General features: G+C 41.5%; 1 protein-coding gene across 1 annotated transcript; it reads right to left on the bottom strand.

The window, feature by feature from the left end:
- On the bottom strand, positions 528 to 12721 carry LOC733635 (aldo-keto reductase family 1 member C2-like; the record flags this gene model as incomplete). Its single annotated transcript, NM_001044570.1, is given in 9 exon segments — positions 528 to 550; positions 2965 to 3128; positions 4751 to 4860; positions 6706 to 6828; positions 7251 to 7328; positions 8907 to 9023; positions 10375 to 10409; positions 10412 to 10541; positions 12511 to 12721. Coding segments are annotated over 8 exon segments (813 nt in total). The 5' UTR covers positions 12595 to 12721.

Raw genomic sequence — 26714 nt, 5'->3', positions numbered from 1 at the left:
CATGACTCTGCGTCACACTGCCCAAGAGAGAGTTTCTCTGTGGGTGCAGTCCATGCGATGGGCTAAAATTCTCAGTGTCCAGATATGTCTCACCTTCTAGCCTGACCCACATGTAGGCAGCCCCCAGTCCCTGTGCAAACCGCCCCTTCATGTCCAATTCCCACAGTCGCATGCAATAGAAATGCCACGATGATATTTCGCTTGGCTGAGGTGTAATGTAGTGAATTCAGCATGATGTGCACATTGGTGATTTTCCTGATAGGCCCTCCTGGGTCCACTCACAGTTCTGTTTGTTTAGAGACTGAGCCCTGGAGGAACCCTGTTGTCTGAGGTCTACAGGCAGCCCCTGGTTTACCCCTAACATGAAATCACGACTGTCTTCCTGGTCAGGGAAGCTTAGCTCCTCAGCTAACCAGCACGCTACAGAAACCAACCCCCGAGACACAATGGACAAGTAGCTTACTAGGGTGCAAGATAATATCGCATATTTCTGTTGAGGCCATCAATTGCTTTCATGTCTTCTGTGGTCAATTCAAAGTCAAAAACCTGGAAGGAAGGGAAGAAACACATTAAACTCTCCCCCAAGGAGCTTCCCCCGTTCCCAGACCTGGGACACTTTCCAGGTGGATGGGGGCAGGAAGCGGGTGCAGGGCAGCCTTGCCTGTCCTCAGCGTCCAGGTGCATAAGCCTGGGAACTCTTCTGCTGGATTCCACACTCTCCTTTCCACACCCTCTCCTTCTCTACTCCACGTCACACACACACACACACGTGCACGCACATGCACACAAACATGCGAGTGTGCGTGCACACGCGCGCACACGCACACACACCTTTCAAAGTATCAATCTCAAAACTTTCCAACTGAATTTCATGTGACAGAAAACAAAGAAACAACAATCCTCTTTTTCCAAACAAAGTGACAGTTGGACTAGTCTGCACAACAAGTATGCACTTGCCCGAACATTGGACTGTGTTTTTCCTTTTCCAACATCCACTAAATTATGAGAGTTTTGAGCTTATCCAGTGCTGGAAGGATAACCACTCCCCCACCCCCAGGAAAGCCTAAATAAGAATCTGACATCAGACTTACTTATCATCTTTGAATAAATATAACAACGACGTTTATGAAAATGCCTTTCTGTAGAAAGTTCAGAAATATATTTAATATTTTAAAGAGCACCCAAATAATGACAAGCTCATGTCATCATCGCGGAATGGAAATTTCAATTTTATAAAGAAATTAGTTTTCTCCAAAGTGATCTAGCAATTCCATACCATATGAGCAAAGACTTAAACATTTATTCTTTTCTTGAATTTGGTAAAGTGAAACTAAATTTAATGTAGAAAACAGCTAGTCAAGAGGAGCAAAGACATCTTATATGATCTGGAGAGAAACCAGGGTATGCGAAGACATCCTCAGAGAAGAAAAGCCTACCCTTCTGGACAGCAAGACTTGTTTTCCACTGCAATAGGACAGTCCAGATAGTAAAGGGTGAAATAGAAGACAGAGGCCACAGATGTACCTACGGACTTTTGACGTATGACATATCTGGCAAGGACAATCTGTGGGAAAATACGGACATTTAGAAGTCAGTTTGCACACACACACACACACATATATTTTCATGTCATACTATATTATGAATTCTAGGTGGATTACAGACCCAGATTTGAATGGAGAGACAAAAACGATTTTTCAGGGTAACACTTTTCTGCCCTTGGAGTTGGACTGAACTTTAACTTGCATTGAACAATGAAACTTGCCATTGCCAAAAAGTGGTGAGGCAGTTCTGAGTCAAGACATGAAGAGGATTTTTCCCACTCACTGCCTTGGGCTCATACAACCTGCTGAGACAAAGACCAGGTGACTTATCACAGTCTAGCCAGTGTCATATGAACGACTCTAGGGAAAAGAGTGCAGGCTCCTCTGACAACAGCCTAATCCACCTGCTACAGCAGAGCTGCCTGCCGCTCTGCAGTTAACTGCAAATACACGAGAGCCCAGCCAAGAACAGACCAGCTTAGCTTAGGGCAGGCGAATTGTCAAGCCACAGAATCATTACCTGTATTGTAGTGATCTCTGTATTAAACCCTGAAACTGGGGACACCAATCATTGTAATGATACAATAACAGTCTCCTACACAAAAATCAAAAGCCAGACAACCTAATAAGAGTGGACAAACTCTTGAACAGGAACTTTGCAAGGGCAGAACGTCGAGGAGATTGGGTGTATGAACATAAAACTCTGTAAGCATTCGGGGGAAAGGACAATTAAACCACGATCGATGGTTTTATGAACATCACCGCTATAATGCATGTGCCCTCAAGCTCACATGCTGAAAACCTCACCCCCTCTTGGGATGGTGTTAGAAAGTGGGGCCGTTGAGCAGTGATTAAGTCCCGAGGGTCGTGCCTTCATGAGTCAGATTGCAAGGCTATCATACATCATATTAGAGACTTGAGAGAGCCCCATTGTCCCTTCTCCCCGCCAAGACCCAAATAGACGTCTGGGACCTGGAAGAGAGCCCTCACCCAACCACACACTCACCCCGATAGCAGACCTGTGAGAGACAAATTTCACTTTTATCTGATCCACCAAATGTTGGATTTTTTTTAATAGCAGCCAGAATGGCCTAGGAAAATCCCACAATCCAGTGTCTTCAATTGAGAATGAAGAAAAATGAGACGGCATTTGCCCAGGGTGATAGAAAAAATTGCAACTGTAACAATAGAACTGAAAGCTCTTTTCCATCCAAGCTTGATCCTATCCAGCCATGCTGCCTCTCCTGCTGCCCCAGGAGAGGCAGAAAACCATTAGGAATGGACATAGGGCATACATGCATGGGAAATCACACGCAGCTCACCTTGGCCCATAGACAGGGCTGAGAGCTGCTCTACAAAGAAGGACTCCCATGAAGGATAGTACTTAAGAGCCCTGTTCCCCCAGCCCCACTCGTCACCTGCAGGTTTTCTTTGATCCGCTTCTTATTCTAACTCTTGGCCAGGACCACAACTCCACGCTGCAGCTGGTAGCGAAGAGCAATTACGGCTGAGGTTTGCTTGTGCTTTTTGGCAATGGCATGAAGAACTGGGTCTTCCAAGAGAACTGGGTGGTTTAGGTTCACCCTGGAAGGAAATGCAGAAATGCTGAAGAGCTGAGACTGAGTGTCCAGTTTGCTAGGAGGCTTCCCAAGTGGATCAAGCTGGACCACTCTCGACCAGTCATTCTCAAATTATCTCCCATGGACCAGGAGCTTCAGTGTCATCTTGGACCTTGTTAGAAATGCTAACTCCATGGCTGAACTGAAGACAAAGTAAATCAGAAACGCAGGTGTGGCCTCTCACAACCTGTGTTTCCCAAGCTCCCCGGGCCATTTGGATGCAGCTTGAGCTTGGTTCAGTGCTTCCATAGTCACCGTTTCACTTTTGCTTCTCAGGGGATGTTTTTTTTCTCTAATCACAGCCCCAAAGTGAGTATAAAAGTATGAAAGGAGAAGGAGATGAAAAAGACCGGGATTTGTAAAATTAATGTGTAGTTGACTTATTGTGCTGTGCCAGGTTCTGCTATACAGCAAAGTGACCCAGTCCGAGAGAGAGACATTTTTTTTGTCATGTTATCTTCCATCCTTGTCTGTCCCAAGAGATGTGTATAGTTCCCTGTGCTCTACAGCACGACCTCTTTTCTTGTCCATTCTACATGTCATAGTTGGCATCTACTAACCCCAAACTCCCCATCCATCCCACTCCCTTCTCCCTTCCCTTTGGCAACTGCAAGTCTGTTCTCCATGTCTATGAGTCTGTTTCTGTTTTCGAAATAGGTTCTTTTGTGCTATGTTTTTGAATTCGACATATAAGTGATGTCATACGCTATGTCTTTCTCTAGTTGCCTCCATGTTGCTGCGAATGGCATTGTTGTGTTGTTTTGCATGGCTGAGTAGCATTACATTTCATACATGGCCCACAGCTTCTTACTCCATTCACCCATCAATGGACATTTACATTGTTTCAATGTCTTGGCCAGTGTAAAGAGTGCTGCTATGAACATAGGGGTGCACGTATCTTTTTGAATTGCAGTTTTGTCTGGATATGTGCCCAGGGGTGGGATGGCTGCATCATAACAATAGTTCTATTTTACGTTTTCCGAGGGCCCTCCATACTGTTTTTTAGAGTGGTTGTACCAATTGACATTCAGACGGAGATTTTTCTTTAGTTTAACTTTTCCCTCGTATTTATAAAAACTGAGTAGTTTCAGAATGAGAACTATTCATTTCATCATTACTCATGGTGTATAATACTTTTATAGATGTTTAAAAAAATGATTCAAATTGAATTTTTTTTATCATGATAGACCTGGGACTTACACATTGTCATCCTGATTTTACACATAAGGGAGGGGACACTTAGTGAGTCTATTTACAGAAATGTGTTCAGTGGTTAATAGGTAAGTAAATCAGGATGTGAGCTTAAGTCTTTGGTCTCGATCAGGGCATCATATACAGAATTTTAATGCAGATACTTGTTGTTAACTTACAACAAGACACATCTAATATTAAAGAAAATTATCCAGGTGATGAGAAGTTAAAAGAGAAGGATTCTTTCCATTCCACCCCCTCCCCCCTTTCCCTCATGCCAGTTGAGAGTTAACTCTGGGGTCCTGAGTATAGTATGATAAAAAATATTTCATTTAAAAATTTGCTTAAAAATGAATATTAAGTAAACTCCTTGTTGTCTTCTTTCCATTTCATTACCATCCTTTTAATCGCTGGGATCCCAGGGCAGCATTGGCAACCAAAACAATGTCATTTGACTTGCAGAAATCCAGCAGCTTGCTCTGGTTGAAATAAGGATGACATTCCACCTGTAGAATACCAACAGAGAAAAGTGTCAGATTATATAATATATTAATATGGGTAAAAAATTATAAAAAGAAAGCTTAAAAATGTTTAACATTCAGTTTGAATTGGAAATATCAACTCTGCATAATGGTTAAACATAAATGTTATATTTCTTCTGAAATGATAGATATAAATCATGACATCCCAAAGAGCAGGCAACTCTAGGAACCAGATCTTGATTATTAAATTCATTGCTAGGTGCTGTGCCCAATTCCAGATCTGGGCAGGAAAAGAAAAGTATTATACACATTTTGCAAAAAGCAAGACTTTGCTCACAAAAATATGGGGGGAAAGATGTCTGAGGACTGAAAGAACGAGTTTGATGGGCATCCAGCTGGTGACATTTTGGTGTATTTGAGAATCAAGTGGAATAATGACTTAAGGCGATTATAACACGTAGAGTAAATAAAAACCCATGACTCCATAGTGATGAGATAGAAAGAATAAAAATATTTGCCTCAGAGTTCCCCTTGTGGCGCAACAGAAACGAATCTGACTAGCATCCATGCGGACACAGGTTTGATCCTTGGACCTGTTAAGTGGGTTAAGAACCCGGCATTGCCATGACCTGTGGTGCAGGTCGCAGATGTGGCTCAGATCCTACATTGCTGCGGCTGTGCTGTAGGTCAGAAGCTACAGCTCCACTTGACCCCTAGCCTGGGAACATCCATATGCCTCAGGTGCAGCCCTGAAAAGATTTTTAAAAAATCAGCTCCGCTAGTGGCAATTATTACAATAAATTCCTTCTCAAAATCTGACAATTAATGGGAAAGAGTCAAGATTTTACCCTGGCTCATGGGAATAGTTTATTTTACCCTGGCTTCATGAAGGGATTTTACTTTTAAAATAAAGTGTCAGGTAAGAAGATTAAAATTTGAGTATCATTGAAAAACATCCCAATGAAATAACTCCCACAGGTGAAAGTCACTGATGGGTCATCAACCATTATGTGAAAACTTGAGGAGAACCTGATTACCCTGATGACAGTTACTATCCAAAAGTTGGGTAGGTAATTTCAACATGGAAGACACAGCTTTCCAAACCAAGTATCTAGCTGCCACAAGCTTTATCAGGAGAACAAAACTAACATCACTGGCAGTTGGACAACTTGTCCAGACCAAGACTGAGGAAATCACAAGGTCAGCTCTAATCCCAGCCAACTGTTCCTGTTCCTGTTACTGTTTCAGGTACTGTTACTGTTACTGTTTCAGGTACTGTTAGGATCCTCATAAGATGTTAACTCCATCCCTCACACCTGAGGACTTTCATTGTCCCCAACAAATTTTTCTGTACTAGGCTTCCTATTGAAGACTCCCAAAAACAGAGATGCCAAGACTGAGGATTCAGGTATCCAAACCCACACAAACCCTTAACACCTGTATCAGCTAATTTTTCTCTCTCTTTACTTCCCCCTCCATGTTTTCATAACCTTCCTTCCTGTACACAGTTCCCCCAAATCTCTTTCACCATCTATCTAATTTCTGGCCATCCTTTACAGCTCAGGGAAATGCCTCCTCACTCTAAGTGCTGGGGAGCTATTCAAACCCTCCTGCAGCCCCTTGACCTTCCCTAAATTCCCTCACACAGTTCAGCACCTGGAAGCCTCCCCAGCTTTTCCACCAAGACCTTATCCAGCAGAGATCCCAGCCTGGGTTCTGCTCACACCCCTCTAGACCGAGACTCTGCTCCCCAGAATCCCACGTCCCACAAAGGTGGGATGAAGGGGGGGGAGGACAAACAGACGTCTGGCTGCAGTACGAGAAGAAGGTCAAGCAGAACAGGGAGGGGAGGAGACTGAGATTGCTCACCTGGTTGCAGACGGGCTTGTACTTGAGCCCTGGCTTGTTCAGGATCCTCTCCAGCTGTTGGTGGTTAAAGTTGGACACGCCGATGGACTTGGTCAGTCCTGCGTCCTTACACTTCTCCAAGGCCTGGGGAGGAAGGGTGCTGATCAATCATTTGGAATGGGCTATAGACCAAAAATAAATGCAGGGAGAAATAGGGGTCACCTGTCGAGAATCAGCATTGATTATCAAGAAAATGGTAATAAATCAAACAGGGGAAGAACGTTAGGACACAAGAATAAGTATCACTGTCCCCTCAGTAGAACAACCCAAAACAGTATATAACACGTAGAAGGGAGGAGATGCCTATCTTCATTGTCCCAAATTATTCTCCTCCATTCCTCTCCATAGCCATTTCAGTTCTGATTTCCTCCACGCCACTGCAGCACGATAGTCCCTCTGAAGTTTGTGAAGTGCTCTGGGTCTATAGCCCATTCTCAAAGATGGAAGAAATGAAGGATTCCCCCCTCTTGACCTCCTCTCCTGTACTCTCTCCTCCATGGACTTACCTCCCACGTATGGCAGAAATCCACCGTGTCCATTATTATTTTTCCATTTTCATCTCTTGGAAGAAGCTCATCCCCTGGCTGCAACAGAAGCAGTTCATTTAGAGATGTCACAAAATAGCTTTTCTATAATTAGCCAACTGCCAGGCACTTCCAAGACAAGGACAGTAAACCTTCCTACTGCAACACTCTTGATACTGAGGTTTGCAAAGTGATTGGCATGTGGAATTGTAAGGAATGTGCTAGGATTTCTGTGCCCTCTAATCTCTTACACTTACTCTATGTTTCAGTAAGTAGAACTTTCCTAGATCCTAAAGGGAACAAACAGTGAAATTTTGGTCTGTCCTCTACATTTGCCTCTTTTGAAATGCCTCCGTTGAATGGGGAAGGGCAATCAGTTACATGGACTTATTTCCAGAGGACGTCCTCTCATTGCTAACACATATCATATATTTCAAGAAACACGGAGTTCTCACTGTGGCACAGTGGTTAACGAATCTGACTAGGAACCAGGAGGTTGCGGGTTCGATCGTGGCCTTGCTCAGGTGGTTGGGGATCCGGCGTTGCCGCGAGCTGTGGTGTAGGTCACATACGCGGCTCGGATCCCGCGTTGCTGTGGCTCTGGCTTAGGCTGGTGGCTGCAGCGATTAGACCCCTAGCCTGGGAACTCCATGTGCCACCAGAGCGGCCCTAGAAAAGGCAGAAAGATAAATAAATAAATAAATAAATAAATAAATAAATAAATAAATAAAGTAAACATAATTTTTAAAAAAAGAAATAGAAACACAGTTTTCCTACATTCTAAAGGGCATTATCAGTGGCTTATGTGAGTTTTTCTGCCCTACACACTTTCCTCTTGCAAAACACCTCAACTGTGCTAGGAGTGGCAGTAAGTTATGACTTATTCCTGGCATAAAAATTGCAGTCTTGACCTTGGCTAGATAATCAGAGCACTTGTTCCCTCCAAACATCTGATAGGGCAGGGGCAGACATACGCAGCAGCAGGACTCTTCAGGTTAATACGGAATGGGACGATCCATGACTGGGACTTCCTATTCAAATAACCCAAGGAGTTCTTTTGCAAGGACAGCCTGAGTAGATATCTATAATTTCAAATCAAGAGTTCTACATAACACCGCTGTTAATGCCCAAGTGTAGTCTACAAATGGCATTTTGAAGGTGCCAAACGTCTAGGCAAGGTCTCCCAAGTCACTGTGAAGGCTGCTAGGTTTAGATTCACCTAGACAGAGCACCTCAACGTGAAAGAGTCAGAGAGGAGATAAACCCATCATGTTCAAGTGTAAGGCAGTATCACTGTTCACCACTGTTGCAACAAACACTGTGTTTAGGAAGTTACCAAGAGACTCAGCAGTCGTGATCAGGACTGTGTGCTGAACATGCCAACTCTCACTTCCTTAAATTTTTGAGGCAGGGGGTGTAAGATGGTTGAAATCTTTTCTCTTGGAGGCATGGAAAGGAAGTTGGGCATTCAAAGAAAAACTCAGTGAAAAGATAATCAGAAGTCCCCACATTGAGAATTATCCTCTAGTGCAGTCATCCCCAAATCCTCCTAAGAAATTCTTCTTTCAATGATCCACGCAAGCTGATAGACTTTCTGACACGAGAAATAAAACAGATGTGATCACACAGATTGCCAACCTTCAGAGCCACTGGAAAATGAATAATATAGAGATCCACATAGTCCAGTTGGAGATTCTTCAGGGACTTTTCCAAGGCTGGTTGGACCAACTCTGGTCGAAGGAAAGTGGCCCAAAGCTGCAGAGGTTGAGAAGGGAAGCTCTGTTAAATTAGTACTGTAGGGAAATCTGTCTGTCTTGTCTCACTTAATAATGAGACACGTGTACTGGCTAGAAATGGATGACCATGGAGAGAAAACACTCCTTTTCCTCCTGTTTGGATCACCTACCGTGTGAACTTTATTCTTTGATTGAATTCATCATGGGTACCTCATTCACAATGGAAGGACATGACCCCAGAGATAAAAAGTGCTACCGGACAACTCCCCAGCCATCATCTGCATCATGTTTGACAGTGTTTAAAAGCAGCTCACAAAGCACTCTGCTTCTGTGGAAGAGTCAATGCCCTCAGGATTCATTAGCATTTTGCATAACAGTAGGAAACTTGTTTGAACCTATTAGTACCTGCAGGGCATAATTCAAGACGTTTTGTCTAGATCTTGTGTAACACACAAAGTGCCTCACGTACTGTGCCCTCTCTTTCTGAGGGAGGTGATAAATGAGATTCAGAAGGTGAGAAATTTTAGAAAGTTACGCAGTTGAAGAGGAAATCTATCAGCTGATCCTAGTTCTGTTGGATTCATTCACCCCTGCGAAGTCAGATTGTCCTGCTCTGGGCTCAGAGAAGTAAAGTGACTGGATTTAAAAATAAAATTGGTCCAGGTATATGCCCAAGAGTGGGACTGCTGGGTCATATGGTAGTTCTATGTCTAGATTTCTAAGGCACCTCCATACTGTTCTCCATAGTGGTTGTACCAGATTATATTTCCACCAACAGTGCAGGAGGGTTCCCTTTTTTCCACATCCCCTCCAGCACTTGTTATTTGTGGACTTATTACTGATTGCCATTCTGACTGGTGTGAGGTGGTATCTCATGGTATTTTTCATTTGCATTTCTGCCCAGGGGGAGGAGGAGGGAGTGGGATGGATTGGGAGCTTGGGATAATGGATGCAAACTATTGCTTTTGGGATGGATTAACAATGAGATCCTGCTGTGCAGCACTGAGAAATATGTCTAGATACTTACATTGGAGCATGAAAATGGGAGAAAAAAGTATGTATACATGTATGTGTAACGGGGTCCCCATGCTGTACAGTGGGAAAAAAGAAAATTGTGTTGGGGACGTAACAATAAAAATAAATAAATAAATGTAAAATCAATCCATCAATAAAATTTGGATGCAGCAAAAAAGAAAAAGTTATCATCGTCTGTTTTTGGGGGGATAATAGAATACTAAACTTACAATAAAAATATGTGTGAGTAAATGGTAAGTACAGGCCACTAATCGCCTGCTGGTCCTATTACATGCCACCTGCTCACAATCTCATTTCACACATGTGCGCACACACACACACACCCACACCCCCACCTTTGACGTGTAGAATATGTCTTCTCTCTTCACAGGCCATCTGCAATCTTGCTTCGAATGGCCTGTCCAACCTGCTCTTCCTTTTGGTATAAATGAGCACCATCAATGTGACAGAACCCAACTTCTATGGCATATTTGGTGGCCTCCAGAGCTTCACTCTTGGGAACCTACATAAACCACAAAGGTAGTAGCTGGATATCCACATGATTAAGAGGTGCTAAGGCACAACTTTGATCTTCCCCCACATCAACTGTTCTTCATGCCTTAGGTGAGTTCTGCATGTGGGTGATAAACTCACAAAAGGTTCCCCTGTCTTTCCTGGTAAGTAACTAAAGTTGGCCATCCCAGAGCCCCATCCATCCCTGGAAATCACTGGTTGATTGCTGACATCAGAGGTACCCAAGGCTTTGCTGGAAGAACCCAGAAGACTCAGAATAAAGTTGTAGTCATGGGTGTGTGAGATACTTGAAGGAAAACAAACAAAACTTAAGGTTCATAGTCCAAAGCATCAAGGAATCAGGAGAAGGCATCTCAGATTCTGCTCTCTGCCAGTGTCGTCACACACACTACACCAAATAAAACTGCACCTGTTCAGTGTACATGTGACGTTTTCTTCTATGTCTCCCCCGAGAAATGCTTCCCACCATCAAGGTTATCAGTACACCCATCACCTCTCACAGCTGCCGATGGTGGTAGAACACTTAACATCTCTTCTCTTGGCAAATCTCAACAACACTTAAGGTCTATTCTCTTGGCAAATCCCACTTAAGAACTATTTTCTTAGCAAATCTCAGCATTCAACCCAGTATTATTAACTCTAGTCATCATGCTGAATATTAGGTCTCAAAAGCTTATCTTAATAACTGCAGGTTTGTACCCTTGACCAACATCTTTCCATTTTCCCCAAACTTTTCCTGTTTCTCATTACCACGTCTCTATTCCCCACTCTAAGAGTTTGATATTTTCGGTTATGCCTATTAATAGACCATGCAGTGTTTGTCCTCCTGTGTCTGGCTTATTTCTCTTAGTTCAATGTTCTCCATTTTCCTCTGTGTTGTTGAACATGGCAGGATTAACTGATTTTTTATGTCTTAAAATGCTCCACTTTAGAGAATACAGAGCGTTTTCTATTTCAAGGAAAAAGATACTTGGTCTAACTGTTCTGTTGGGTCTAGTCATGGTTTCCCTTAAATGTACAGGCATTTGGGTGCCTCCCAAGGAAGGAATACCCGAGAGCTTCAGTGATATTCTGGACCTTTCCATCCCTTCAATCTACTCTGCTCTACAAAGTGAACAAGCCCTGTCTTCTCTGTCCAAAATGTCTCTGAATATTTCCTTCTGTTCTATATATGAGAAAAGGGAGACTCGGAGTTTAAGGACCAGTCCCTTGTCATACAACTGAATGCTCCAAAGACGAGATGGACAGCAAATTTTGTAGCTTCCAGGCTAGAGACTTGTACATTTTACTCCCTCTTATGCCCAAGCACCAAAGACTATACTTTGAAAACAAAAATTACAAAGCCAATGAAACAAAACCTTACCCTGTGAGATTGCAGCTTATCCCTACAAATGATTTAATATGGGAATGAGTCTGCAAACAGAAACGGAAGTGTGAGGCAAAACACAGGTGGGGTGTTCCTTGCCTGGCACGCAGCAGGTGTCCCACAGCAGAAAAGCAATTCTCTCCCATTATTTGTCATTCAACTCATCTTCGGAAACGTTTACCTCAAATGCTTCTCTGGGGCATGTCTCCCTTTTGAGAAGGGAGACAAAGTCCTTGAATTGCTGATATTCACAAAGAAACTGCTCCATTGCCATCACCCTCAAAGCAGAGCAGCCAACAGTTGGTTGGTGCTCTTGACAGCTGAGTTACATCTGATCTGCCAAGGTGGGAAAGACATGTAAACTGGAGGGGAGCCCAGAATAACCTGCAGGTAACTGTATGATCAGACTCTTATGCAGAGTGAAGACTGAAATCGTTCTCCCTGTCCTGAGAATGGTTCTAGCCTGGTGATGAGAACGAAGTGGGCCTCCTCACAGTCACACAGACCTCGCTGAATTGTCAGCCTCGTTCAGCTGCCGCTCATGTTACATCCATTTACCTCTGAACCCTCACCCCAAGACCACGGCCGTTACCTCTTCAGGTGCATACGTGCCAAATCCCAGTACAGGAATGAGGTGACCGTCATTAAGCTCCAGACACTGGCTTTTGGGATCCATTGTTTGTTGCTTCTCTGATGAAGCACATTCTGTTTTTTCCTTCTGCCTTCAGGTTATGAATGGTTGGAAGGGAGCCACCCAACTGCACTGTCCAATGTTAGCAGACATTGTGTAGGAGGAGCAAGGTTCAGGCAGTACCCATGGAGTAAGAAAAAAGTGAAGCCAATTAACATATTTGTTTTTTTTTTAATCTGAATAACGTTGTGTATTGTGTAATAATAAATCAATTGTTAATTTCTTGCAAAATTTTACCTCATATTTTAAGAAGTGAACTGATAATTCTGTATCCACTTACGAGTTATTGCATGAGACTTGCTCAACAATTATTGACCATCATGTTAGATTAGAAACCTCCACATACTGTTCTTTTTTGTTTTTCTAATTACGAAGCCCAATCTTGGTCAAATGTCAATTGAAAATCTTGAAAACTGCTTTACAGCACATGAACACACAAAACAATCTCAGTATTTCAAGAAGTGATGAATAAGCATTTTTCAATGTGTTAGCACTTAATACAGATTTAATCCTTCAAATAAAAATAAATTGCCCTTTTTATCTTTCCCATCAGCAAAGTTATTTTGTTTACAACCCTGACAGGGGTGAAATCCTGAAAACTACATCAAATCTAGGCCTTCTGTCAAAGTGCTTATTTGAGGTTAACTAAAAACAGTTTTGGGTATCAAGTGCAGTTTGCAAAGACTTTTAGATTTTTATACATTTTACATAGTCATATGTCCTATGAAAATTATCATGATGTAAATGATAAATATTTTATAAAATTTATCTTGTTCCACATAATTCATGAAAGAAAAATCTGTAAACAAGTTAAATTATAATAAATTTGGGAGGAGCTAGAGATATCATGGCACATTGATACAGTGGAATATTGTGAAGCCAATTAAAATTTAACATGCAAACTGAGTCAGTGAAATGGTAAACTAAGAAGTGCTGAATTCTCCCAGAATAACCACAAGAGTAACCAGCTGAAAAATCTCATAGGCGATTTGGAAGACAACCAAAAAAAAAAAAAAAAAATCTACAGCAACCAAGCCAACATCCAGTAAGGAACAATCCAGAATAGAGTGGAGGGCATTTCACTGTGCTTTTACTCACCTGTACCCTCCTCCTGTCTGGTGCAGTGCAACCTTGATTTGTAAAGGGGCAGCAGCTCAACTCCCAGTTACCTCCCTAAAATCAGGGTGATCACAGAAAACCTTATTTGCAATGTTCCAACCTATTTGGCAGCTGTCTGAACTTGCGTTCATTTCTCTTAACTCTAAGCTTAAACTGAAGGGCAGCTGTATTGAGCCATGAGCCTGGAATGTTTCAATACAAGTGCAGGGGGATTATATATGCACACATGCCAGGGTCAGGGGATTAAGGGTATAAAACCCTGAGTAGGATTTCCCGACATGGCGCAGTGGAATCAAATCCAACTAGGAACCACGAGGTTGCAGGTTTCACCCCTGGCCTTGCTCAGCAGGTTGAGGATCCAGCGTTGCCGTGAGCTGTGGTGTAAGTCACAGACTTGGCTCTGATCTGGCATTGCTGTGGCTCTGGTGTAGGCTGGCAGCTACAGCTCTGATTATATCCCTAGCCTGGAAACCTCCACATGGTGCAGATGCGGCCCTAAAAGGTGAAAAAGACACACACACACACACACACACAAAAAAAAAAAAACAACCCTGAGTAGAACTGGGGTATGGATTGGGGGTATATTAAGACAGTCAAAACACAGCCATGTATTCAGAAGTATGAAAATGCCACATACAAGCCAGCTAAGATGTAGGCTCAGAAAACCACTGCGTAGCCCTTTAGCTTTGATGGTGGGCTCTCTCAAGACTGGGAGCATGCTGACCTAGTTATTGAGGGACAGTCATGACATGGGACACATCTGCAAAGAGTGGGTATTTGTCCAGTTACAAACACACACAGCACATCATAAACAAGAAAAGAAAACAAAGAAAAGAAAGAAAGAAAGAAAGAAAACCTGGTCCATGATAGGAAGGAAATAACTTGGCAGAAACTCTTACTGAATAATCACAGGTATTAAACTTAGTACACAGTGAATTTGAAAACAAATTATCTTAGGGAGTAGATCAACCACACTCTGGGCACCCCAGCCTGGGATCCAACACTGGGAAGTCAAGTCCTCTAGCTGGTTTGAAAACCAGTGGAAGAGAAGTTTCAGAAACGTAGACTCTGCTCTTGAGAAGTACGTGCATGCTTGCTTACCTCTAGGAAGAATGTAGAGGAAGCAGCTTGAAACCGCCCAGGACTCTGGTCACGCTCTTGTGACAGCCCCAAAGTGGACGATAGCCCAGGCCAAATGCCCACTTGGTTGCCTCTGGCTCCAGGGCAGCTCCTACTAGGACAAGGCTGCCAGTGCTGGGGTGAGGCAGCAGTTGTGGAGACAGAGCCGGCCCAGACCAGCATAACATCTGAACAGAGCAAGGGAGGCCATTACTGGCATTGGTAGGGGTGGCAGATCACAAGTGTTCTGGAGCTCTGACAGGTAAGCCAGGACTGCACCAGTGTGCACTTCAGCCCACACCGAGTGCCTGCTCTAATACATCTTCCTCCATCACTGCTCCCCTCTTGGGCAAATGTGCCAGTGATGTAGGGGGAGGGGCCACCATTAAAGGGAACGTGATTAGTTGAAGTCCAACTTTCAGGGCTTCTGCTCCAGCACCTTGAGAACTTCCTTGACCCCCAATAGGGTGGTGACAGCCACTGAGCATAGACAAAGCCCTGGCTTGCAGCTGGCCCTGGCTCTACCCTCCTAGATCCATCTCCCACAAGGTGATGGCTGCCTACACTATCTGGGGAAAGACATTACCCATGCTCACATCAGATCCATCTCTCCCACCAAAGCCCCTGGGAACACACAGACTGCATAGAAGGGGCTTCCACACAAGGAAGCCCCTTCAAGATGGGGACAGGTAACTTTCACCTAATTTCACAGAGACCCAGAAAGCTAAGCAAAATGAGAAGACAAAGGAATGCGTTTTAAATGAAAAAATAAGAAAAATTGCCTGAAATGACAACTAAAGATACAGATGCAAACAATTTACCAGATATAGAGTTCAAAGCACTAGTAATAAGAATGTAACTGCATCAGGGAAAATAAGAGATGCATGTAGAAGAATTTTAACAATTAAGCAGAAAATATTTTAAAAAATCAGTCTGAACTGAAGAATACAATAACTAGGATGAAAAACACACTACAAGGAATTAACAGCAGACTAGGTGATGCCGAAGAACGTGTAAGTGATCTGGGAGATACAGTTATGGAAATCATCCTATGAGAACAATGAAGAAGGAAAACACATTTTTTAAAGGAGAAAAGTGCATTGGTCCCCTGGGACAATATCAGCCATACTAATACTCATGTTATAAGCATCCTAGAAGGAGAATAAAAAAATAAAGGGCAGAAAATGTACTTGATAAAATTACGGCTAAAAATTTCCTGAATCCGAAGGTGGGAAAGGATATTTAGGTCCAGGAAGCACAGACTCCCACACAAGATAAAATTGAAGACACATTATAATTTAAATGGCAAAACTTAGAGAATTTTAAAGGCATCAAGAGAGAAACAATGAATAACAAAATGGCAATTAGTATAATCCTGGCAATAATCACTTTAAAAGCCAATGGTATAAAGATCCAAGATAAAAAAAAAAAAAAGACTAATTTATGCGCTATTTTCAAATAGTTCACTTCAGAGCTAAAGACGCACAAAGACTGACAGTGAAAGGATGGAAAAGATATTTCATGCAGATAGAAATGACAGGAAAAGGGGACAGAAATTCTCATATCAGACAAAATAAACTTTAAAATATTCTGTAACAATTATGTCGCAATATGTAATGACAAAGGAGTCAATACACAAAGGGAATAACATTGGTTAACGTGTGTGCCCCTAATATAAGAGTAACCACATACATAAAGCAGATAATAGTAGACATGAAGGGTGAGATAACAATAGCACAATAATAGTAGGAGACGTTAACATCCCACTTAACATCAATGGACACAAAATCTGGGCAGACGATCAATATGGAGAGAGTGCTCTTAAGCAAATAAGTTTTTTGTTTATTTGTTTCAAACATGTGGCCACACCTGTGGCATATGGAAGCTCCTGAGCTAGGGATCAAGCCGCAGCCACTGTAGAAGTAATGGGGAGTAGTTATGTTGTGAGCCACAACGGAAGTCCTGTATATTCTTTTCAAGGACACATGGACCATTATCCAGGACAGATCACATGCTAGGCCACAGACAAAAAAAGTCTCAGCTTATCTAATAGGATAGCAGTTATATCAGGCAGTTTTTCAACAACCATGGTATGAAACTAGACGTCAATTACAGCAAAAAATGGGGAAAACACAAACTGTGGAGATTCAATAATGTTACCTTTTTATGTCTTAATTAATTAATTTTTATATAATGATTTTTTTCCCATTATAGCTGGTTTACAATGCTCTGTCAGTTTTATACTATAAAGCATGGTGACCCAGTTACACATACATGTAAATAATATGTTACTTTAAATAAAAAACAATGGGTCCATTAAGAAATCAAAAAGACAATCAGAAAATACCTTGAGACAAATGAACTTAGAAACACAACTTTCCAAAATCTAGGGGATGCAGCAAAGGCAATTCTAAGAAGGAGGTTTATTGCAATATAGTTCCTCCTTAAGAAACAAGAAAAAATCTCAAATAAACAACATAATCTATTGTTTAAAAGAATTAGGAAATAAAGAACAAAACCTCAAAGCAACAGAAGGAAGGAAATAATAAAGACTAGAGTGGAAATAAATAAAATGGAAACTGAAAAAACAACAGGAAAACTATCAATGAAACCAAGAGCTCTTTTTTAAGGTAAATAATATTGATAAGTCTTTAGCCAGGCTTATTAAGAAAAAAAAGAAAAGAAAAGAAAAAGAACCCAAATAAACAAATAAGAAATGAAAGAAGAGAAATGACAAGTGAAAAAAAATCATAAAGGAATACTATGAACAGATCATAAGGGCACACTATGAATATGCCAACAAACTGGACAGCCTAGAGAAAATGCGTACATTTCTAGAAATATATTTTTAAAAACTACAAAGACTGAATAGGGAAGGTAGACAATGTGAAAACAGACCAAACACTGGTAGTGAAATTGAATTGGTAACCAAAAACTTCCAGCAAACAAAAGTCCAGGACTGGCTTTACAGGGGAATTCTACCAAGCATAAAAACAAGAAATAATGCATATCCTTCTCAAACTATTTTAAAAAATTGAAGAGGCAGAACACTTTTAAACTTATTCTACAAGTTCAGCATTACCATGATATCAAAAATAGACAAAGACACTACCAAAAACAGACAATTACAGGCCAATATCCCTGATTAACGTACATGAAAAACCTTCAACAAAATATTAGCAAACCAAGTTCAACAACACATACAAGGATCATACATCATAATCAAGTGGGACTTTTTCCAGGGGAGCAGATGGTTCAATATCACAAATCAATCAATGTGATACACTGTATTAACAAAATGAAGGATAAAAATCACAGTCATCTCAATAGATGCAGAAAATGTATTGGATGAATTCAACGTGCATTCATGACAAAAAAAAACCTCAACAAAGTTGGTATTCCTTAACATAATAAAGGCCATTTATAGCAAACCCACGGCCAATGTCATTGTCAAGGTAAAAATGAAAGCTTTTTCTCTTAGATGAAGAACAAGACAAGGATGCCCACTCTCACCAGTTCTACTGAACAGAGTATTAGAAGTCCTAGCCACAGTAATCAGGTAATAAAGGGAAATGAAAGACACCCAAGTAGGAAGGGAAGAAGTAAAACTGCCACTATTTTCAGAGGACATGATACTATGCATAAAAATCACTGAAGACTCCACCAAGGAACTATTAGAACAAATAAAGAAATTCAGCAAAGTTGCAGGATACCAAATTAATCTACTTAAATCTGCTGCATTTCTATACACCAACAATAAATGACTTGAAAGACAATTCAAGAAAACTATCCCATTTACCACTGCATCCCCAAGATATCTAGGAATCAATTTAACCAAAGACATGAAAGACCTGTATTCTGAAAAGGAAAAGAAATTGATGTTGAAAATTGCAGTGATACAAAGAAATATGTGTGTGTTTACCTAAAGTAATCTTCAATATACAAACTGTACACGTTCTTTTTTATTTAATATAAGCATTTTCTGGTTATCAAATATTATTTTAAAAAATCCAGTATTACATTTTGCTTGTTGTAAGTAGTACATCATATTAATTTATTTAATTTCTGAAGCACTTGGCTATGTCTTGGCATTTTTATTCTTGCATATTTTGCAATTCATTCATTGATTCATTCAGGAAAACATAATCAAAAATCCTTTATGTGCCAGGCATGGTTTTATCAATAAACAATGCAGACAAGAAAAGAATCTTTTTCAAAGAAAGCAAACTGTTATATTTGGAATGGATGGGCAATGGGGCCCTACTGTATAGCACAGGGAACTGTGTGATTGTGTTATTTTGCTTGCAACAGAAATTGAAACATTGTGAATCAACTATACTATAATAAAAAATGTCTTTGAGTTTACTGTCTGGGGGAGGATAAGTCTCTAAATAAAATCAGGAGTGTTTAGCTGTGAAAAGTAGCTAAGCACCTCTTGGGAGATAATTCTACACATTTTCTTGCATTGCTGTACACCTGAGAAGGAGAGAAGCACCAGAGAAAGGGCGGGCAGGGAAGTGTAGCGTGCTCTATAATTCATCCAGGGTCCGAAAGCTTCAAGTTTTTCTGCTGTAACAACCCACTGCATGTTCACCTATGACCTGGACCCCTGGACCTCAGTCTTCAGAAACGGGGACTCAAGGCACTCGTACTATGAATCCTGTGGTGAACATTTTCACAATATATACCTACACCAATCATCGCATTGTAAAACTTAAGTCTACACAATGTTACATGTCAGTTATGTGTCAACAAATGTGAAGATAATACTTACTTTGCCTGCATCAACTGTTCTGAGTAATTACCTGTCCTTCCTCTACCAGCCTCCATGAACCCAGAGCAAGCTAACTGGTTAGCTCACAAATTACATTAAAAATCTTTTTCTTTTAAATGGCCACATCAGCAGCATATGGAAATTTCTGGACCAGGAATTGAATCTGAGCTGCAGCTGCAGCTGCAACCCAAGCTGCAGCCATGGCAACAACCAGATACTTTAACCCACTGTGCCAGGCTGGGGACTGAATCCATTCCTCCACAGTGACCCAAGCTAGTGCAGTTGGATTCTTAACCCACTGACCCACAGTGGGAACTCCATGTTAAAAATCTTACATTCTTCATGATTCTTGGCAGAATGCACTATGACTGAGCCAATGGTTAGAACAGGGCAAAGTTTAGAAAACAGCCCATTACATCAGGGGATGTTACATTCTTTAGAAAGAGACAATTAGATAACCCCAAACTGCTACAACACTGTCATTGTTCTTGAGTGTCTGGATATAAAAATTCCCCCAAATTCTGATCAAACACCTGCCATTCAAATGAGTGATTTCAGTGGTGCACAGGGCAAAGGATTGAGGGCTGACCAAGGGGAAAAAGTCATCAGGTGAAATTCAAGTAACATCCGTAATCAGAGAGCACAAAGGAAAGTCAGACTGTGGCATATCAACCAGTATTCTTGATCTCCATTACGTCAATCTGTGGCTTCTGTAACTGATAATATGGGCAAATCCTGACTGTCCTCAGTGTGAAGTTGTCACTGGAGCCACCTAATTCTGGATAACTTCCTTACTGGCCATGGAATTATCCTTAGAACTTCTAGCCTGGTGTCTCTCAATAGAGTCATTTCATGTTGGTGCCAGTAATCCATTGGGAAAAGAATGGCACTACACATGGCATGACAGCACATGTGTAAAACATGAAGCATATCTTGCTCACATGCAGTGTGAATCCAGGTGTGCTCCCGGAGCAGATGGGCAAAGCTTACCAGTGAGATGCCCTTGGGAAAAGTTGGAAAATCAGAGCTCTGGCAGTCTTCCTTCTTCCAGTTAGTTATCCATTTTCCATAAAGTGCCAATGTAATGCAATAAGATTTCTGCTAATGTCCTCCTTGTCACCAATAAATCACCCACCTTACCCACTCTATTGTCAGAGCAAGGACAGAAGAGGGAAGTAGGAAAGGAGAGGAAAATGTGCAAACACCTGTATAAGACAGTTACTCTTGAGTTTTACAAAATGAGAATTAAAAATAATCATTTAAGGTGCTCCACTGTGGTGCAGTGGGATAAGGGGCTGGCACTGCCGCAGCTGTGGTATAGGTTGCAGCTGTGTCTCGGATTTGATCCCTGGCCTGGGAACTTCCATATGCCATGAGTGAAGATGAAAAAAAAAAAATTGCTTAACTTCAACGTGGCCTTGGACAAGTCAATGACCTATGTTGGTTTCTTTATCTGTAAAATGAGCTAATGGTCAAACATACTTCATAAGATGATTAATTCATTGAGGGGACTGCCTGGTAAATGGTAATCACTCAGAACGTTGGTTAGTAGAATTGGTGCTGTTTCTACTACCAACTCTACACTTCCCCTCGAGGGTGTCTCTGATTAAAACTATTTCTATTTTGTTCTCTACTCCTTCGCAGACCAAAGCCCAATCAGTTTTCCATACTTTGGAAGGGACCATGGTTTTTATTTTAAGTAATTTCTGAAAAGAAAGAATACCGAAGTTTCTTTCCCTCCTTATTTTCGGTAGAACATTCTATTTCTGTCCCAAATAAATTCTGGGGTACATGAAACTGGCACCTCTTTTATTCTTATGTTGCAAAGATGTGACATTAAATCTGCTGTTGGCTGGACGGTGAGTATCCTGTCTCACTTGTATCTTACTAGCCTTGTTATGTACTTTAGACAGTGTCCCTGAGGTCATGGCTCTTCCAAGACAGAAAAAACATCACATTTTTTAGAGGTGATGAACAAAGATTTGATTGGAAGAAACTTTGAGAGTTTGTGACCAAATAATAAGATAAATGACACTGAATTTCTGTACTTTTGAGCAGCAGTCCTTGATATCTCTTCCTGTTGTGAAGGCCAGAATTGTTCTATGATGTGAGACCCTAGATACTGTCTGAGAGAAAATCCCTCTGGTCTGGAGAATAAGAAACATCTTCTGATGCAGGGTCACTTCTCCCAGCCCATGTACAACCTGTCATCCATCCATCTGCTCTTACAGATGACTATGCGAAGGCTTTTGCATTCATTTCTTTTCTTTATCGACATTTAGACTTTGAGATCTCGAGGCAGTAGCCATCTCTTTTCCCTCTGGCTGACAGTCATGCAGAGCAGCTGGACCCAAATGGACCAAAGTCTTGGGACAATGGATGTCTCTGAAGAATCAGTCCCTGGGGATCAGAGGAACCGCCAATGTTCTGGTTTGGTATCTAAAATAGGGTAGGCTCTTCGGCTACCATTTTTCAAGAAAGATTACATTTGAAATAACTCCAAATAAACTGATTCCAAGAAAAACAAATAACTGTGTTTTCTTCTTACTCACCTGAATTTGTAGTTGGAAATTCATGTGCACTGTATAGGGAAGATCTTTCCAGCTATCCGACTGACAACAGTAGGTGTACTTGCTCCAGGATATGGAGAAGTTGTTCTCATTGAAGACGGATTGCATGAACACCCAGCAGATGTTGGAGTGCACGTTAATCAAAAAACAAACAAAAAGCTCTTTGGATGCTTTTTTTGAGAATCTGAGCAGTTTTGTATACATTATGAAGTCCTTCTATAGTAAAGACATTTACTATAGTACAGTAAAGATGTTCTATACTAAAGATGTTTGCACCTCGGTGCTCCGTGCTAATGCATATCCTGCTAATGACCCCTCATAAACCCCAGAGCACAATAGGCAAGGAGAGCAAGTCTCATTTCTTTCAGTTTGCAGAAATCCAGCCTCTTGCTCTGGTGGAGGGAAGGATGACATTGCACATGTAGAATGCCAACACAGAAAAGTGTCAGATTGTATGAAAAGGCAATATTAATAGGATGAAAAAGGCTGAAAGTTTTAAAAATATATATGCTAAAGAGAAAACTGTCACATCAAATTACAACTGCCAACATCAACATGAGCAATCATTTCTTTTAAAAAATAAATTTTATATCTCTGTCCCCTGAAAGGTAAAAATTCATGACATTCCTGAGAACAAGCATCTCTCAGGACCACATCCTGGTATCTGGTCACTCAATACCGCTGAACACGACCAGGGGACTGACCCAATTCCAGATCTGGAACCGGAAAGCAACCGAGAGACTTGGGCATCAAACTGTCCCAGAAAGCAAGACGTTTCACCGAGAATCATGAAGGGATGTTTACAGGACAAAAGAACCAGCTGGATGGGGATCCCACTGGTGACATTCGGGTAGATTTGAGCATCGAAGGGAACAGTGAGTAAAGGCAAATGCAATAGACAGAGTAAATAAAAATCTTCAAGTCCCTAGCGAAGAGAGAGAAAGAACAAAAATATCTGCCTCCGCTGGTGGTGGTGATTACAACAAATCCTTTCTTGGAAACTGATGATTAAAGGGAAGGAGTTTAGTTTTTATCCTCTTATAGGAATAACTGTATTTTATCCTGACTTAATCAGGGAATTTCTATTTTTACATTAAAATATCAGGCAAGATGATTTAAGAGTGTTTACAATTGAAAATTATTGAAAAACTTCCCAATGAAATAACTAATTCAGGTGAAAGTCATTGATGGATCCTCAATCACTAGGTGAAAATTTGGGGAGACTCTAACTTCCCCCTTGGACAATTACCACCCAACAAATGACCAGGTGATTTCAACAGTGAAAACACACGTTTCCAAAGGAAAGCTCTGGCCACCACTAGCTTTACCAGGGGACCAAAAGTAACATCACTCACAGCTGGACCACCTGTCTTTTCATGTGTCCTACTGGTGCGCAATTCAAGGGGCACAGCCTGCAAAGACCATTCCCTCGCCAAAATGTTTAAGCTTAACGTGGAAGGCATTCAGATCTAACTACTAATTTACATAAATGGGGGCTAGAGAAACAAGTTAATTGACAGCACCCAATGATAATCTGATAAATCCAGTACATCTGTCAAAAGCCTGTCTGGATATTGTGGGGAAATAATGGTTGCATGAACATTCTAGATTAAAAGAGCCTGAGCTATGCGGCTCAAAGCAAAATGTGAGTCACTATCAGATCCAGGTCAGCAAACTACTACATTTATATATGCAGACATATGCATGTGACATTGTGGCAAAATTGGAAAAATTTTGCAAATAAGAGGGAAAGGTGGATGCTCTTTCTTATACTCTTAACGTTTCTAATATCTGAAATTTCTCGCAATAAAAACATAGGGGCAAAATTAATGCTAGAATCACAATAATTTTTAACTCATAATTGAAAAAAAATGAATATTCTTGAATCCTGTAAGCTACATTTTTACATAAAAGGCTCTTTCTCCTTGACTCCAAGGTGTAACTTAAGGACATTATTTTATACAAACATAGTTGCAGAAGGAAATATACTACATGACACCAGCTATTTGACTAAATTAGTCAAACTCATAGAATCAAAGAGTGGAGAGGTACTTTCCAGGGGCTGGGTGGAGAGAGAAATCAGGAGTTTCTAATCATGAGGGTAAAGTGTCAATTATGCAAGATAAATAAATTCTAGATATCTGCTATACAACATTGTTCTTAATAGTTGACAATATTTATTTATTATACAGCATTGCATTGTATACTTTATAAGTTCTCAAGTGGATATATCCCATGTTAAGCATTCTCAACACAATAAAGTAAAAATGCAACAACAACAAAAAATGTAACAGCACATAACCAGACAGACAAAAGTGTGTTTAAACAGTTATATTAATGGTAGAAGCCAATAGGAGAACCAAACCAAGACTGAGTAAACCACAAGGTCTGCTCTAATTCCAGCTAAACATTCCAGAGTGAATATTTCATCCCATGTTAATGTCACCACAATGCATTAAGTTCATTTCTCTCACCTGGATGACTTTCATAGGCTCCAGAATTTTTTTTCTGTACTAGGTTTCCCATTGAAGACCACCCCCAAAGCGGAGACATCAAGACTAAGATTCGGGTATCCAAACCACACAATCCCTTAACACACCTCATCTTATTTTTACTTTCTTTCTTTACTTCCCCCTCCATGTGTTCATAACCTTCCTTCCTGTACACAGTTCCCCCAAATCTCTTTCACCATCTAATTTCTGGCCATCCTTTACAGCTCAGGGAAATGCCTCCTCACTCTAAGTGCTGGGGAGCTATTCAAACCCTCCTGCAGCCCCTTGACCTTCCCTAAATTCCCACACACAGTTCAGCACCTGGAAGCTTCCCCAGCTTTTCCACCAAGACTTTATCCAGCAGAGATCCCAGCCGGGGTTCTGCTCACACCCCTCTAGACCGAGACTCTGCTCCCCAGAATCCCACGTCCCACAAAGGTGGGATGAAGGGGGGGGAGGACAAACAGACGTCTGGCTGCAGTACGAGAAGAAGGTCAAGCAGAACAGGGAGGGGAGGAGACTGAGATTGCTCACCTGGTTGCAGACGGGCTTGTACTTGAGCCCTGGCTTGTTCAGGATCCTCTCCAGCTGTTGGTGGTTAAAGTTGGACACGCCGATGGACTTGGTCAGTCCTGCGTCCTTACACTTCTCCAAGGCCTGGGGAGGAAGGTGTGCTGATCAATCATTTGGAATGGGCTATAGACCAAAAATAAGGGCAGGGAGAAATAGGGGTCACCTGTCGAGAATCAGCATTAATTATCAAAAAGAAAAAAATAACAACCCGAACAGGAGAAGGAGGTCATGACAAGAGAACAAGAATTAATGTCTTCTTGGAAAAGCCCACGACAGGATTCAGCGCGTGGAAGGAAAGAGAAGCGTATCTTCGTTGTCCCAAGTTCTTCTCCCCTGCTCTTCTCTAGAAACGTGCCAGCAATCATTTCCTCCACACCGCTGCAGCGTAACAGTCCTGAAGTTCACGACTTGCCGAATCCAACAGTCCATAGCCCATTGTCAAATGTGGAAGAAGTGAAGGATTTCCCCCTCTCCTGGCTCCCCCCGGACTCTCTCCTCCGTGGACTCACCTCCCACGTGCGACAGAGATCCACTGTGTCAAATAGTGTTTTTCCGTTTTCATCTGTTGGAAAAAATTCCTTCCATGGCTGAAGGAGAAGCAGTCATTTTAGAGATATCACAAAATAATTTCTCCATGTTTAGCCAGGTCACCAGGCACATCTGGAAACAGGACATGAAATCCCCACGATGTAGGTGTTGCAACATTGCCTGTGGAGTTGTAAGGAATGTCTTTAGGAGTCAGGCTTCCTCTAATGTCTTGCATTTATTATGTGTTTCGATAAATGCAGTCTTCATACATCCTAATGGAGACTGTCAGTGGCACATGTGAATTTTTTTCTGCCCTATATATTTTCCTCTTGCAATACGCCTCTATGCTGCTAAGAACAACAGGAAGTTATGACTTCTTACTGGCATAAATATTGACCTTGGCTAGAAAATTGACCTTGGCTAGAGTTCCTGTTCCCTCGGAAGATCTGATAGCCCAAGTGCAGACATATGAACTAGCAAGGCTTTCTTCAGGTTAATATGAAATGTGGACAATCCATAGGTGCTCTCAAATATTCATGAACCTTGAGCTGCCCCAAGGCCATGTTTGCCACCAAAGGAAAATGTGGAGAGAAAAATAAAGCAAACCAAGAGTAATGCCATGATAAGGGCTAGGGGAAAGGGAAATTTTTCTGCATAGTACTCCAAATCCTTAGATCTATCCATGGCTGGGATTCCTATTTACATCATCCAAAGAGCTATTGGCATAGGAGAACCTGAGTAGATTTCTATAACCTGAAATCACGAGTTCTACATAACGCCGCTGTTAATGCCCAAGTGTAGCCTACAAAACTCATGGTGAAGCCAGCCAACAGGGTAGGCCGTGTGCCCCAAGTCCCTGTAAAGGCTGCTGGGCTTAGCCCACCCAGAGAGGGCACCACCAACTGTGATGAACACGCCAGGTCCACGTCC

Source organism: Sus scrofa, chromosome 10, assembly GCF_000003025.6.
Source record: "Sus scrofa isolate TJ Tabasco breed Duroc chromosome 10, Sscrofa11.1, whole genome shotgun sequence".
Classification (NCBI taxonomy): domain Eukaryota; kingdom Metazoa; phylum Chordata; class Mammalia; order Artiodactyla; family Suidae; genus Sus; species Sus scrofa.
This window is presented reverse-complemented; position numbering and strand designations above follow the sequence as displayed.